General features: G+C 38.4%; 1 protein-coding gene across 1 annotated transcript in view; it reads left to right on the forward strand.

Annotated features, from left to right (window-relative positions):
* Positions 1 to 18,447, forward strand: part of LOC148443330 (tripartite motif-containing protein 29-like) — a 54,026-nt gene that overhangs the window by 23,788 nt on the left and 11,791 nt on the right. Inside the window, exon 2 of the mRNA XM_088462967.1 lies at positions 17,571 to 18,412. Within this exon, the coding sequence (XP_088319093.1) occupies positions 17,571 to 18,412 (842 nt within the window). The remainder of the gene's footprint in view (positions 1 to 17,570; positions 18,413 to 18,447) is intronic.

An 18,447-nucleotide genomic window follows, 5' to 3' on the forward strand; every position in this document is an offset into this window, starting at 1 on the left:
ATAGAGAGTGTACTGACATCATAGAGAGTGTACAGCCATCATAGAGTGTACTGACTTACCATAGAGAGTGTACAGACATCATAGAGAGTGTACTGACATCATAGAGTGTACAGACATAATAGAGAGTGTACAGACATTATAGAGAGTGTACTGACATCATAGAGTGCACAGACATCATAGAGAGTGTACTGACATCATAGAGTGTACTGACTTATCATAGAGAGTGTACAGACATCATAGAGTGTACTGAAATCATAGAGAGTATACTGACATCATCGAGAGTATACAGACATCATAGAGAGTGTACTGACATCATAGAGTGTACTGGCATCATAGAGAGTGTACTGACATCATAGAGAGTGTACTGACATCATAGAGTGTACAGACATCGCAGAGAGTGTACTGACATCATAGAGTGTACAGACATCATAGAGGGTGTACTGACATCATAGAGTGTACAGACATCATAGAGAGTGTACTGACTTATCATAGAGAGTGTACTGACTTATCATAGAGAGTGTACTGACTTATCATAGAGTGTTAAGACATCATAGAGAGTGTACAGACATCATAGAGTGTTCTGACATCATAGAGTGTTCTGACATTATAGAGTATACTGACATCATAGAAAGTGTACAGACATCATAGAGTGTACTGACTTATCATAGAGAGTGTACTGACATTATAGAGAGTGTACAGACATCATAGAGTGTACAGACATCATAGAGAGTGTACTGACATCATAGAGTGTACAGACATCATAGAGAGTGTACTGACTTATCATAGAGAGTGTACTGACATCATAGAGAGTCTACTGACTTATCATAGAGAGTGTACAAACATCATAGAGAGTGTACTGACTTATCATAGAGAGTGTACAAACATCATAGAGAGTGTACTGACTTATCATAGAGAGTGTACAAACATCATAGAGAGTGTACTGACATCATAGAGAGTGTACTAATATAGAGAGTGTACAGACATCATAGAGAGTGTACTGAGTTATCATAGAGTGTACAAACATCATAGAGAGTGTACTGACATCATAGAGTGTACTGACTTATCATAGAGAATGTACTGACATCATAGAGAGTGTACTGACATCATAGAGTGTACTGACATCATAGAGAGTGCACTGACATCATAGAGTGTACTGACATCATAGAGTGTACAGACATCATAGAGAGTGTACTGACTTATCATAGAGAGTGTACAAACATCATAGACAGTGTACTGACTTATCATAGAGAGTGTACTGACATCATAGAGAGTGTACTGACTTATCATAGAGTGTACAGACATCATAGAGAGTGTACAGACATCATAGAGAGTGTACTGACTTATCATAGAGCGTGTACTGACTTATCATAGAGTGTGTACTGATATCATAGAGAGTGCACTGAGATCATAGAGAGTGTACTGACATCATAGAGAGTGTACTGACTTATCATAGAGTGTACAGACATCATAGAGAGTGTACTGACTTTTCATAGAGAGTGTACAAATATCATAGAGACTGTACTGACTTATCAAAGAGAGTGTACAAACATCATAGAGAGTGTACTGACTTATCATAGAGAGTATACAGACATCATAGAGAGTGTACTGACTTATCATAGAGAGTGTACAGACATCATAGAGAGTGTACTGACTTATCATAGAGAGTGTACTGACTTATCATAGAGAGTGTACAGACATCATAGAGAGTGTACTGACATCATAGAGAGTGTACTGACTTATCATAGAGTGTACAGATATCATAGAGAGTGTACAGACATCATAGAGAGTGTACTGACTTATCATAGAGAGTGTACTGACTTATCATAGAGAGTGTACTGACATCATAGAGAGTGTACTGAGATCATAGAGAGTGTACTGACATCATAGAGAGTGTACTGACTTATCATAGAGTGTACAGACATCATAGAGAGTGTACTGACTTTTCATAGAGAGTGTACAAACATCATAGAGACTGTACTGACTTATCAAAGAGAGTGTACAAACATCATAGAGAGTGTACTGACTTATCATAGAGTGTACAGACATCATAGAGAGTGTACTGACATCATAGAGTGTACTGACTTATCATAGAGAGTGTACAGACATCATAGAGTGTACTGAAATCATAGAGAGTATACTGACATCATCGAGAGTATACAGACATCATAGAGAGTGTACTGACATCATAGAGTGTACTGGCATCATAGAGAGTGTACTGACATCATAGAGAGTGTACTGACATCATAGAGTGTACAGACATCGCAGAGAGTGTACTGACATCATAGAGTGTACAGACATCATAGAGGGTGTACTGACATCATAGAGTGTACAGACATCATAGAGAGTGTACTGACTTATCATAGAGAGTGTACTGACTTATCATAGAGAGTGTACTGACTTATCATAGAGTGTTAAGACATCATAGAGAGTGTACAGACATCATAGAGTGTTCTGACATCATAGAGTGTTCTGACATTATAGAGTATACTGACATCATAGAAAGTGTACAGACATCATAGAGTGTACTGACTTATCATAGAGAGTGTACTGACATTATAGAGAGTGTACAGACATCATAGAGTGTACAGACATCATAGAGAGTGTACTGACATCATAGAGTGTACAGACATCATAGAGAGTGTACTGACTTATCATAGAGAGTGTACTGACATCATAGAGAGTCTACTGACTTATCATAGAGAGTGTACAAACATCATAGAGAGTGTACTGACTTATCATAGAGAGTGTACAAACATCATAGAGAGTGTACTGACTTATCATAGAGAGTGTACAAACATCATAGAGAGTGTACTGACATCATAGAGAGTGTACTAATATAGAGAGTGTACAGACATCATAGAGAGTGTACTGAGTTATCATAGAGTGTACAAACATCATAGAGAGTGTACTGACATCATAGAGTGTACTGACTTATCATAGAGAATGTACTGACATCATAGAGAGTGTACTGACATCATAGAGTGTACTGACATCATAGAGAGTGCACTGACATCATGGAGTGTACTGACATCATAGAGTGTACAGACATCATAGAGAGTGTACTGACTTATCATAGAGAGTGTACAAACATCATAGACAGTGTACTGACTTATCATAGAGAGTGTACTGACATCATAGAGAGTGTACTGACTTATCATAGAGTGTACAGACATCATAGAGAGTGTACAGACATCATAGAGAGTGTACTGACTTATCATAGAGCGTGTACTGACTTATCATAGAGTGTGTACTGATATCATAGAGAGTGCACTGAGATCATAGAGAGTGTACTGACATCATAGAGAGTGTACTGACTTATCATAGAGTGTACAGACATCATAGAGAGTGTACTGACTTTTCATAGAGAGTGTACAAATATCATAGAGACTGTACTGACTTATCAAAGAGAGTGTACAAACATCATAGAGAGTGTACTGACTTATCATAGAGAGTGTACAGACATCATAGAGAGTGTACTGACTTATCATAGAGAGTGTACAGACATCATAGAGAGTGTACTGACTTATCATAGAGAGTGTACTGACTTATCATAGAGAGTGTACTGACTTATCATAGAGAGTGTACAGACATCATAGAGAGTGTACTGACATCATAGAGAGTGTACTGACTTATCATAGAGTGTACAGATATCATAGAGAGTGTACAGACATCATAGAGAGTGTACTGACTTATCATAGAGAGTGTACTGACTTATCATAGAGAGTGTACTGACATCATAGAGAGTGTACTGAGATCTTAGAGAGTGTACTGACATCATAGAGAGTGTACTGACTTTTCATAGAGTGTACAGACATCATAGAGAGTGTACTGACTTTTCATAGAGAGTGTACAAACATCATAGAGACTGTACTGACTTATCAAAGAGAGTGTACAAACATCATAGAGAGTGTACTGACTTATCATAGAGTGTACAGACATCATAGAGAGTGTACTGACTTATCATAGAGAGTGTACTGACATCATAGAGAGGGTACTGAGATCATAGAGAGTGTACTGACATCATAGAGAGTGTACTGACTTATCATAGTGTACAGACATCATAGAGAGTGTACTGACTTTTCATAGAGAGTGTACAAACATCATAGAGACTGTACTGACTTATCAAAGAGAGTGTACAAACATCATAGAGAGTGTACTGACTTATCATAGAGTGTACAGACATCATAGAGAGTGTACTGACTTATCATAGAGAGTGTACTGACTTATCATAGAGAGTGTACAGACATCATAGAGAGTGTACTGACTTATCACAGACAGTGTACTGACTTATCATAAGGGTGTACTGACATCATAGAGAGTGTGTTGACTTATCATAGACAGTGTACTGACTTATCATAGAGTGTACTGACATCATACAGAGTGTACTGACTTATCATAGAGAGTGTACAGACATCATAGAGAGTGTACTGACTTATCATAGAGTGTACTGACATCATAGAGAGTGTACTGACATCATAGAGAGTGTACAGCCATCATAGAGTGTACTGACTTACCATAGAGAGTGTACAGACATCATAGAGAGTGTACTGACATCATAGAGTGTACAGACATCATAGAGAGTGTACAGACATTATAGAGAGTGTACTGACATCATAGAGTGCACAGACATCATAGAGAGTGTACTGACATCATAGAGAGTGTACAGCCATCATAGAGTGTACTGACTTACCATAGAGAGTGTACAGACATCATAGAGAGTGTACTGACATCATAGAGTGTACTGACTTATCATAGAGAGTGTACAGACATCATAGAGTGTACTGAAATCATAGAGAGTATACTGACATCATCGAGAGTATACAGACATCATAGAGTGTACTGGCATCATAGAGAGTGTACTGACATCATAGAGAGTGTACTGACATCATAGAGTGTACAGACATCGTAGAGAGTGTACTGACATCATAGAGTGTACTGACATCATAGAGGGTGTACTGACATCATAGAGTGTACAGACATCATAGAGAGTGTACTGACTTATCATAGAGAGTGTACTGACTTATCATAGAGAGTGTACTGACTTATCATAGAGTGTTAAGACATCATAGAGAGTGTACAGACATCATAGAGTGTTCTGACATCATAGAGTGTTCTGACATTATAGAGTATACTGACATCATAGAAAGTGTACAGACATCATAGAGTGTACTGACTTATCATAGAGAGTGTACTGACATTATAGAGAGTGTACAGACATCATAGAGTGTACAGACATCATAGAGAGTGTACTGACATCATAGAGTGTACAGACATCATAGAGAGTGTACTGACTTATCATAGAGAGTGTACTGACATCATAGAGAGTCTACTGACTTATCATAGAGAGTGTACAAACATCATAGAGAGTGTACTGACTTATCATAGAGAGTGTACAAACATCATAGAGAGTGTACTGACTTATCATAGAGAGTGTACAAACATCATAGAGAGTGTACTGACATCATAGAGAGTGTACTAATATAGAGAGTGTACAGACATCATAGAGAGTGTACTGAGTTATCATAGAGTGTACAAACATCATAGAGAGTGTACTGACATCATAGAGTGTACTGACTTATCATAGAGAATGTACTGACATCATAGAGAGTGTACTGACATCATAGAGAGTGCACTGACATCATAGAGTGTACTGACATCATAGAGTGTACAGACATCATAGAGAGTGTACTGACTTATCATAGAGAGTGTACAAACATCATAGACAGTGTACTGACTTATCATAGAGAGTGTACTGACATCATAGAGAGTGTACTGACTTATCATAGAGTGTACAGACATCATAGAGAGTGTACAGACATCATAGAGAGTGTACTGACTTATCATAGAGCGTGTACTGACTTATCATAGAGAGTGTACTGATATCATAGAGAGTGCACTGAGATCATAGAGAGTGTACTGACATCATAGAGAGTGTACTGACTTATCATAGAGTGTACAGACATCATAGAGAGTGTACTGACTTTTCATAGAGAGTGTACAAATATCATAGAGACTGTACTGACTTATCAAAGAGAGTGTACAAACATCATAGAGAGTGTACTGACTTATCATAGAGAGTGTACAGACATCATAGAGAGTGTACTGACTTATCATAGAGAGTGTACAGACATCATAGAGAGTGTACTGACTTATCATAGAGAGTGTACTGACTTATCATAGAGAGTGTACAGACATCATAGAGAGTGTACTGATATCATAGAGAGTGTACTGACTTATCATAGAGTGTACAGATATCATAGAGAGTGTACAGACATCATAGAGAGTGTACTGACTTATCATAGAGAGTGTACTGACTTATCATAGAGAGTGTACTGACATCATAGAGAGTGTACTGACATCATAGAGAGTGTACTGAGATCATAGAGAGTGTACTGACTTATCATAGAGAGTGTACAGACATCATAGAGAGTGTACTGACTTATCACAGACAGTGTACTGACTTATCATAAGGGTGTACTGACATCATAGAGAGTGTACTGACTTATCATAGAGTGTACAGACATAGAGAGTGTACTGACATCATAGAGAGTGTACTGACATCATAGAGAGTGTACTGACATCATAGAGAGTGTACAGCCATCATAGAGTGTACTGACTTACCATAGAGAGTGTACAGACATCATAGAGTGTACTGACTTACCATAGAGAGTGTACAGACATCATAGAGAGTGTACTGACATCATAGAGAGTGTACTGACATCATAGAGAGTGTCCAGACATTATAGAGAGTGTACTGACTTATCATAGAGTGCACAGACATCATAGAGAGTGTACTGACATGATAGAGAGTGTACAGACATCATAGAGTGTACTGACTTATCATAGAGAGTGTACAGACATCATAGAGTGTACTGAAATCATAGAGAGTATACTGACATCATAGAGAGTGTACAGATATCATAGAGAGTGTACAGACATCATAGAGTGTACTGACTTATCATAGAGAGTGTACTGACTTATCATAGAGAGTGTACTGACATCATAGAGTGTACTGACATCATAGAGAGTGTACTGACATCATAGAGTGTACAGACATCATAGAGGGTGTACTGACATCATAGAGTGTACAGACATCATAGAGAGTGTACTGACTTATCATAGAGAGTGTACTGACTTATCATAGAGAGTGTACTGACTTATCATAGAGTGTTAAGACATCATAGAGAGTGTACAGACATCATAGAGTGTTCTGACATTATAGAGTATACTGACATCATAGAAAGTGTACAGACATCATAGAGTGTACTGACTTATCATAGAGAGTGTACTGACATCATAGAGAGTGTACAGACATCATAGAGTGTACAGACATCATAGAGAGTGTACTGACTTATCATAGAGAGTGTACTGACATCATAGAGAGTGTACTGACTTATCATAGAGAGTGTACAAACATCATAGAGAGTGTACTGACTTATCATAGAGAGTGTACAAACATCATAGAGAGTGTACTGACTTATCATAGAGAGTGTACAAACATCATAGAGAGTGTACTGACATCATAGAGAGTGTACTAATATAGAGAGTGTACAGACATCATAGAGAGTGTACTGACATCATAGAGAGTGCACTGAGATCATAGAGAGTGTACTGACATCATAGAGAGTGTACTGACTTATCATAGAGTGTACAGACATCATAGAAAGTGTACTGACTTTTCATAGAGAGTGTACAAATATCATAGAGACTGTACTGACTTATCAAAGAGAGTGTACAAACATCATAGAGAGTGTACTGACTTATCATAGAGAGTGTACAGACATCATAGAGAGTGTACTGACTTATTATAGAGAGTGTACAGACATCATAGAGAGTGTACTGACTTATCATAGAGAGTGTACTGACTTATCATAGAGAGTGTACTGACTTATCATAGAGAGTGTACAGACATCATAGAGAGTGTACTGACTTATCATAGAGAGTGTACTGACTTATCATAGAGTGTACAGACATCATAGAGAGTGTACAGACATCATAGAGAGTGTACTGACTTATCATAGAGAGTGTACTGACTTATCATAGAGAGTGTACTGACTTATCATAGAGAGTGTACTGAGATCATAGAGAGTGTACTGACATCATAGAGAGTGTACTGACTTATCATAGAGTGTACAGACATCATAGAGAGTGTACTGACTTTTCATAGAGAGTGTACAAACATCATAGAGACTGTACTGACTTATCAAAGAGAGTGTACAAACATCATAGAGAGTGTACTGACTTATCATAGAGTGTACAGACATCATAGAGAGTGTACTGACTTATCATAGAGAGTGTACTGACTTATCATAGAGAGTGTACAGACATCATAGAGAGTGTACTGACTTATCACAGACAGTGTACTGACTTATCATAAGGGTGTACTGACATCATAGAGAGTGTGTTGACTTATCATAGACAGTGTACTGACTTATCATAGAGTGTACTGACATCATACAGAGTGTACTGACTTATCATAGAGAGTGCACTGACTTATCATAGAGAGTGTACAGACATCATAGAGAGTGTACTGACTTATCATAGAGTGTACTGACATCATAGAGAGTGTACTGACATCATAGAGAGTGTACAGCCATCATAGAGTGTACTGACTTACCATAGAGAGTGTACAGACATCATAGAGAGTGTACTGACATCATAGAGTGTACAGACATAATAGAGAGTGTACAGACATTATAGAGAGTGTACTGACATCATAGAGTGCACAGACATCATAGAGAGTGTACTGACATCATAGAGTGTACTGACTTATCATAGAGAGTGTACAGACATCATAGAGTGTACTGAAATCATAGAGAGTATACTGACATCATCGAGAGTATACAGACATCATAGAGAGTGTACTGACATCATAGAGTGTACTGGCATCATAGAGAGTGTACTGACATCATAGAGAGTGTACTGACATCATAGAGTGTACAGACATCGCAGAGAGTGTACTGACATCATAGAGTGTACAGACATCATAGAGGGTGTACTGACATCATAGAGTGTACAGACATCATAGAGAGTGTACTGACTTATCATAGAGAGTGTACTGACTTATCATAGAGAGTGTACTGACTTATCATAGAGTGTTAAGACATCATAGAGAGTGTACAGACATCATAGAGTGTTCTGACATCATAGAGTGTTCTGACATTATAGAGTATACTGACATCATAGAAAGTGTACAGACATCATAGAGTGTACTGACTTATCATAGAGAGTGTACTGACATTATAGAGAGTGTACAGACATCATAGAGTGTACAGACATCATAGAGAGTGTACTGACATCATAGAGTGTACAGACATCATAGAGAGTGTACTGACTTATCATAGAGAGTGTACTGACATCATAGAGAGTCTACTGACTTATCATAGAGAGTGTACAAACATCATAGAGAGTGTACTGACTTATCATAGAGAGTGTACAAACATCATAGAGAGTGTACTGACTTATCATAGAGAGTGTACAAACATCATAGAGAGTGTACTGACATCATAGAGAGTGTACTAATATAGAGAGTGTACAGACATCATAGAGAGTGTACTGAGTTATCATAGAGTGTACAAACATCATAGAGAGTGTACTGACATCATAGAGTGTACTGACTTATCATAGAGAATGTACTGACATCATAGAGAGTGTACTGACATCATAGAGTGTACTGACATCATAGAGAGTGCACTGACATCATAGAGTGTACTGACATCATAGAGTGTACAGACATCATAGAGAGTGTACTGACTTATCATAGAGAGTGTACAAACATCATAGACAGTGTACTGACTTATCATAGAGAGTGTACTGACATCATAGAGAGTGTACTGACTTATCATAGAGTGTACAGACATCATAGAGAGTGTACAGACATCATAGAGAGTGTACTGACTTATCATAGAGCGTGTACTGACTTTTCATAGAGTGTGTACTGATATCATAGAGAGTGCACTGAGATCATAGAGAGTGTACTGACATCATAGAGAGTGTACTGACTTATCATAGAGTGTACAGACATCATAGAGAGTGTACTGACTTTTCATAGAGAGTGTACAAATATCATAGAGACTGTACTGACTTATCAAAGAGAGTGTACAAACATCATAGAGAGTGTACTGACTTATCATAGAGAGTGTACAGACATCATAGAGAGTGTACTGACTTATCATAGAGAGTGTACAGACATCATAGAGAGTGTACTGACTTATCATAGAGAGTGTACTGACTTATCATAGAGAGTGTACTGACTTATCATAGAGAGTGTACAGACATCATAGAGAGTGTACTGACATCATAGAGAGTGTACTGACTTATCATAGAGTGTACAGATATCATAGAGAGTGTACAGACATCATAGAGAGTGTACTGACTTATCATAGAGAGTGAACTGACTTATCATAGAGAGTGTACTGACATCATAGAGAGTGTACTGAGATCATAGAGAGTGTACTGACATCATAGAGAGTGTACTGACTTATCATAGAGTGTACAGACATCATAGAGAGTGTACTGACTTTTCATAGAGAGTGTACAAACATCATAGAGACTGTACTGACTTATCAAAGAGAGTGTACAAACATCATAGAGAGTGTACTGACTTATCATAGAGTGTACAGACATCATAGAGAGTGTACTGACATCATAGAGTGTACTGACTTATCATAGAGAGTGTACAGACATCATAGAGTGTACTGAAATCATAGAGAGTATACTGACATCATCGAGAGTATACAGACATCATAGAGAGTGTACTGACATCATAGAGTGTACTGGCATCATAGAGAGTGTACTGACATCATAGAGAGTGTACTGACATCATAGAGTGTACAGACATCGCAGAGAGTGTACTGACATCATAGAGTGTACAGACATCATAGAGGGTGTACTGACATCATAGAGTGTACAGACATCATAGAGAGTGTACTGACTTATCATAGAGAGTGTACTGACTTATCATAGAGAGTGTACTGACTTATCATAGAGTGTTAAGACATCATAGAGAGTGTACAGACATCATAGAGTGTTCTGACATCATAGAGTGTTCTGACATTATAGAGTATACTGACATCATAGAAAGTGTACAGACATCATAGAGTGTACTGACTTATCATAGAGAGTGTACTGACATTATAGAGAGTGTACAGACATCATAGAGTGTACAGACATCATAGAGAGTGTACTGACATCATAGAGTGTACAGACATCATAGAGAGTGTACTGACTTATCATAGAGAGTGTACTGACATCATAGAGAGTCTACTGACTTATCATAGAGAGTGTACAAACATCATAGAGAGTGTACTGACTTATCATAGAGAGTGTACAAACATCATAGAGAGTGTACTGACTTATCATAGAGAGTGTACAAACATCATAGAGAGTGTACTGACATCATAGAGAGTGTACTAATATAGAGAGTGTACAGACATCATAGAGAGTGTACTGAGTTATCATAGAGTGTACAAACATCATAGAGAGTGTACTGACATCATAGAGTGTACTGACTTATCATAGAGAATGTACTGACATCATAGAGAGTGTACTGACATCATAGAGTGTACTGACATCATAGAGAGTGCACTGACATCATAGAGTGTACTGACATCATAGAGTGTACAGACATCATAGAGAGTGTACTGACTTATCATAGAGAGTGTACAAACATCATAGACAGTGTACTGACTTATCATAGAGAGTGTACTGACATCATAGAGAGTGTACTGACTTATCATAGAGTGTACAGACATCATAGAGAGTGTACAGACATCATAGAGAGTGTACTGACTTATCATAGAGCGTGTACTGACTTATCATAGAGTGTGTACTGATATCATAGAGAGTGCACTGAGATCATAGAGAGTGTACTGACATCATAGAGAGTGTACTGACTTATCATAGAGTGTACAGACATCATAGAGAGTGTACTGACTTTTCATAGAGAGTGTACAAATATCATAGAGACTGTACTGACTTATCAAAGAGAGTGTACAAACATCATAGAGAGTGTACTGACTTATCATAGAGAGTGTACAGACATCATAGAGAGTGTACTTACTTATCATAGAGAGTGTACTGACTTATCATAGAGAGTGTACTGACTTATCATAGAGAGTGTACTGACTTATCATAGAGAGTGTACAGACATCATAGAGAGTGTACTGACATCATAGAGAGTGTACTGACTTATCATAGAGTGTACAGATATCATAGAGAGTGTACAGACATCATAGAGAGTGTACTGACTTATCATAGAGAGTGTACTGACTTATCATAGAGAGTGTACTGACATCATAGAGAGTGTACTGAGATCATAGAGAGTGTACTGACATCATAGAGAGTGTACTGACTTTTCATAGAGTGTACAGACATCATAGAGAGTGTACTGACTTTTCATAGAGAGTGTACAAACATCATAGAGACTGTACTGACTTATCAAAGAGAGTGTACAAACATCATAGAGAGTGTACTGACTTATCATAGAGTGTACAGACATCATAGAGAGTGTACTGACTTATCATAGAGAGTGTACTGACATCATAGAGAGGGTAATGAGATCATAGAGAGTGTACTGACATCATAGAGAGTGTACTGACTTATCATAGTGTACAGACATCATAGAGAGTGTACTGACTTTTCATAGAGAGTGTACAAACATCATAGAGACTGTACTGACTTATCAAAGAGAGTGTACAAACATCATAGAGAGTGTACTGACTTATCATAGAGTGTACAGACATCATAGAGAGTGTACTGACTTATCATAGAGAGTGTACTGACTTATCATAGAGAGTGTACAGACATCATAGAGAGTGTACTGACTTATCACAGACAGTGTACTGACTTATCATAAGGGTGTACTGACATCATAGAGAGTGTGTTGACTTATCATAGACAGTGTACTGACTTATCATAGAGTGTACTGACATCATACAGAGTGTACTGACTTATCATAGAGAGTGTACAGACATCATAGAGAGTGTACTGACTTATCATAGAGAGTGTACTGACTTATCATAGAGAGTGTACTGACTTATCATAGAGTGTTAAGACATCATAGAGAGTGTACAGACATCATAGAGTGTTCTGACATCATAGAGTGTTCTGACATTATAGAGTATACTGACATCATAGAAAGTGTACAGACATCATAGAGTGTACTGACTTATCATAGAGAGTGTACTGACATTATAGAGAGTGTACAGACATCATAGAGTGTACAGACATCATAGAGAGTGTACTGACATCATAGAGTGTACAGACATCATAGAGAGTGTACTGACTTATCATAGAGAGTGTACTGACATCATAGAGAGTCTACTGACTTATCATAGAGAGTGTACAAACATCATAGAGAGTGTACTGACTTATCATAGAGAGTGTACAAACATCATAGAGAGTGTACTGACTTATCATAGAGAGTGTACAAACATCATAGAGAGTGTACTGACATCATAGAGAGTGTACTAATATAGAGAGTGTACAGACATCATAGAGAGTGTACTGAGTTATCATAGAGTGTACAAACATCATAGAGAGTGTACTGACATCATAGAGTGTACTGACTTATCATAGAGAATGTACTGACATCATAGAGAGTGTACTGACATCATAGAGTGTACTGACATCATAGAGAGTGCACTGACATCATAGAGTGTACTGACATCATAGAGTGTACAGACATCATAGAGAGTGTACTGACTTATCATAGAGAGTGTACAAACATCATAGACAGTGTACTGACTTATCATAGAGAGTGTACTGACATCATAGAGAGTGTACTGACTTATCATAGAGTGTACAGACATCATAGAGAGTGTACAGACATCATAGAGAGTGTACTGACTTATCATAGAGCGTGTACTGACTTATCATAGAGAGTGTACTGATATCATAGAGAGTGCACTGAGATCATAGAGAGTGTACTGACATCATAGAGAGTGTACTGACTTATCATAGAGTGTACAGACATCATAGAGAGTGTACTGACTTTTCATAGAGAGTGTACAAATATCATAGAGACTGTACTGACTTATCAAAGAGAGTGTACAAACATCATAGAGAGTGTACTGACTTATCATAGAGAGTGTACAGACATCATAGAGAGTGTACTGACTTATCATAGAGAGTGTACAGACATCATAGAGAGTGTACTGACTTATCATAGAGAGTGTACTGACTTATCATAGAGAGTGTACAGACATCATAGAGAGTGTACTGACATCATAGAGAGTGTACTGACATCATAGAGAGTGTACTGACTTATCATAGAGTGTACAGATATCATAGAGAGTGTACAGACATCATAGAGAGTGTACTGACTTATCATAGAGAGTGTACTGACTTATCATAGAGAGTGTACTGACATCATAGAGAGTGTACTGACATCATAGAGAGTGTACTGAGCTCATAGAGAGTGTACTGACTTATCATAGAGAGTGTACAGACATCATAGAGAGTGTACTGACTTATCACAGACAGTGTACTGACTTATCATAAGGGTGTACTGACATCATAGAGAGTGTGTTGACTTATCATAGACAGTGTACTGACTTATCATAGAGTGTACTGACATCATACAGAGTGTACTGACTTATCATAGAGAGTGTACTGACTTATCATAGAGAGTGTACAGACATCATAGAGAGTGTACTGACTTATCATAGAGTGTACAGACATCATAGAGAGTGTACTGACATCATAGAGAGTGTACTGACATCATAGAGAGTGTACAGCCATCATAGAGTGTACTGACTTACCATAGAGAGTGTACAGACATCATAGAGAGTGTACTGACATCATAGAGTGTACAGACATCATAGAGAGTGTACAGACATTATAGAGAGTGTACTGACATCATAGAGTGCACAGACATCAGAGAGTGTACTGACATCATAGAGTGTACTGACTTATCATAGAGAGTGTACAGACATCATAGAGTGTACTGAAATCATAGAGAGTATACTGACATCATCGAGAGTATACAGACATCATAGAGAGTGTACTGACATCATAGAGTGTACTGACATCATAGAGAGTGTACTGACATCATAGAGAGTGTACTGACATCATAGAGAGTGTACTGACATCATAGAGTGTACAGACATCGTAGAGAGTGTACTGACATCATAGAGTGTACAGACATCATAGAGAGTGTACTGACTTTTCATAGAGAGTGTACAAACATCATAGAGAGTGTACAAACATCATAGAGAGTGTACTGACTTATCATCGAGAGTGTACTGACTTATCATAGAGAGTGTACTAATATAGAGAGTGTACAGACATCATAGAGAGTGTACAAACATCATAGAGAGTGTACTGACTTATCATAGAGAGTGTACTGATATAGAGAGTGTACAGACATCATAGAGAGTGTACTGACTTATCATAGAGCGTGTACTGACTTATCATAGAGAGTGTACTGACATCATAGAGAGTGCACTGAGATCATAGAGAGTGTACTGACATCATAGAGAGTGTACTGACATCATCGAGAGTGTACTGACATCATAGAGTGTACTGACATCATAGTCAGTGTACTGATTTATGGAATCGATGTGTATTTTGGCATTTGCACAGCGGCCAAGTGGAAATCTTTGGAGCGAGTGGTTAGCACCATGGGGCATGCAATTGGTCTGAAATGGGTGTGTTATGACATTCAGAAGGTCGACATTCAGTATGTCATCACCAGAATGTCGACAGAGTCCGAATGTTGAGTCAAAATTTCGTTATAGTAATTGTCGACATACATTTAGGTTGATTTGGCTAAAATGTTGAAACGTTCAAAATATCGATATTTAATATGTCAACACCAAAATGTTGAAATGTGGAGCGTTTTTTTTTGCTTATTTTAGCCTAACCCTAAACCTAACCCAATCCTAAACCTTAGTCTAACCCTAAACCTTACCCTAATGCTAAACCTAAATCTAACCCAAATCCTAAACCTAACCCAATCCTAAACCTAACCCTAAACCTAAATCTAACCCAATCCTAAACTTTACCCTAAACCTAACCCAATCCTAATCCTAACCCAATCCTAAACCTTACCCTTAGCCTAACCTAATCCTAAACCTTACCCTAATCCAATCCTAAACCCTAACTAACCCTAAACCTAACCCAATCCTAAACCTAACCCTAAACCAATCCTAACTTTACCCTAAACCTAACCCTAATCCTAAACCTAACCCTAATCCTAAACCTAACCCAATCCTAAACCTTACCCTAAACCTAATCCTAAAAAAAGAAAGAAAAAAAAATGTTGACATTTTGTTTCCAACGTGATGATTGTCGACATTCTGAACGTGTCGACATGTTAACATTATTGATCTATATGAATGTTGACATATTGGTTGTCAATCTAATGACCATGTCCATATACTGACTTTTCAACATTGTGATGTCGACATTCTGACTTTCAACCTTCTGAATGTCGACACGTTGACCTGATACCGGTTAAAATCGCCAAGTGTTCAGGAGATTTATGAAAAGAGGATTTTGAGGATGGCACATGGAATACTTATCAGTACGTCCCAACCAAATTATGGCCTATTTAATATGTTGCCCCTTAATAGATGGTAGATCTCAATATTTGGTGTCCACCACTATAAATAGGTTGAATAACATATAGTGAGTGCACTGTTGTTAGGTTTTTAGGTAAAATATTATTGTTTTTCTGATTGAAGATGACTAGCGTATGTATCATTGGCTGTTCATGTTCTGTGCATTTGTTCATGACAATAAAGCTATTGATTGATGCTGAGACTTGCACACATATTACTCAACATGATGTAGTGTAGGAATTTACTATAGAGAAATCAGCGGCCACCCCCCAGACTCCCATTATCTGGGTGACACAGGAGACTGGGGGTGGGCATACACCCGGGAGGCCACTGATTGCTCTGTCCCTGTGATACAACGCAGCTGATCCCCAGTGAGCTTAGCATTCCTGAAGACTCCCGGCCATATTAAAAAGCATTTACAGGTACAGTTAATGTTCTTGTGTTATACGGTTCCCTTCTGGTAGTTTTGGTTTGAGCTGCATCTCCGGCATTGCAACCTCAACTGATTTTATGCCTTTGTTATTTTTAGTAAGATAACTTTTATGTGATACCTACAAAATGTAGAAATCTCTCATTAAATGAACTTTATGGTTTTGAAAACAAGTTGATTTTCCTGTATGATGCCCCATTTATGCATTAGTTTTGACCTTTGGTATAACGGAGACTGTTGTTATTACCTGAGTGACAGCTCAGCCTCGCCCTGTGCAGAGAATGTGGTATAATATCTGAGTGTCAGAGTCAGTCACTTTCATTTCTCTCTTCTGCTACCAGCGATGGCGTCTGCTGATCTGAGACAGGAGCTGGACTGTTCCATCTGCTGGAGCAATTATACAGATCCTGTAACCCTGAGATGTGGCCACAACTTCTGCCAGGGCTGTATTGATGGTGCACTGGATACACAGGATGGGTCTGGAGTTTATACCTGTCCTGTATGCAGAACAATATTCAATGAACGTCCTGCACCCCAGATTAACATTAATCTGAAAACCATAGTGCTTACTTTAGGGTCTACTCGGCCAGATCAGAAGGAGACTGGGATCTTCTGCATTTACTGTGTTGACTTTCCTGTTCCTGCTGCTAAGTCCTGTCTGTTGTGTGAGGCTCATCTGTGTGATAAACACCTGAGAGTACACAGCAAGTCACCAGAACATGTCTTATGTGACCCCACCACTTCCTTGGGGAACAGGAAATGCTCTATCCATAAGGAGATCTTCAGATATTACTGCACCCAGGACTCTGCCTGTATCTGTCTTTCCTGCACTATGGTAGGAGAACACAGAGGACACCAGGTGGAGTCTCTAGAGGAGGCCTCTGAGAAGAAGAAGGTGAAACTAAGAAACGTTCTGCAGAGACTAGTCACAATCAGAGAGGAGACTGAGGAAAGGGACCAGATTTTGCAGAAACAAGGAAAAGAGTTTCATCAGAATTCAGCTGATATAAGAAAGAGAGTCACTGCCCTGTTTAGAGACACCAGGAGACAGCTGGAAGACCTGGAGAAGAGAGTCCTGAGTGATATCTCCAGGCAGGAAGAGCACTTTTCATTCTCAGTCTGTGATCTGATCCAGCAGCTGGAAATAAAGAAGGACGAGCTGTCCTGGAAGATGCATCACATTGAGGAGCTGTGTAACGTATCTGATCCAGTGACTGTCTTACAGGAACCAGACACAGGTGACTTGTGTGATACTGAGGACAGAGAGGGACATTATACACAGGTCCATGATGTAGGAGATCTGGATGTGGGTCTCATCTCAGGGACACTACGCACATTATCTGATATAATAAAAGATATAAATATAGGAATCTATATGCAGGAAGCTACAGACATATTACTGGATGTTTCACCTCCTGTGCCTCCTTTATTAATTATAATCATAGGTAGCTA

Source organism: Taudactylus pleione, unplaced genomic scaffold, assembly GCF_031769625.1.
Source record: "Taudactylus pleione unplaced genomic scaffold, aTauple2 ptg001299l, whole genome shotgun sequence".
In the NCBI taxonomy this organism is placed as follows: Eukaryota; Metazoa; Chordata; class Amphibia; order Anura; family Myobatrachidae; genus Taudactylus; species Taudactylus pleione.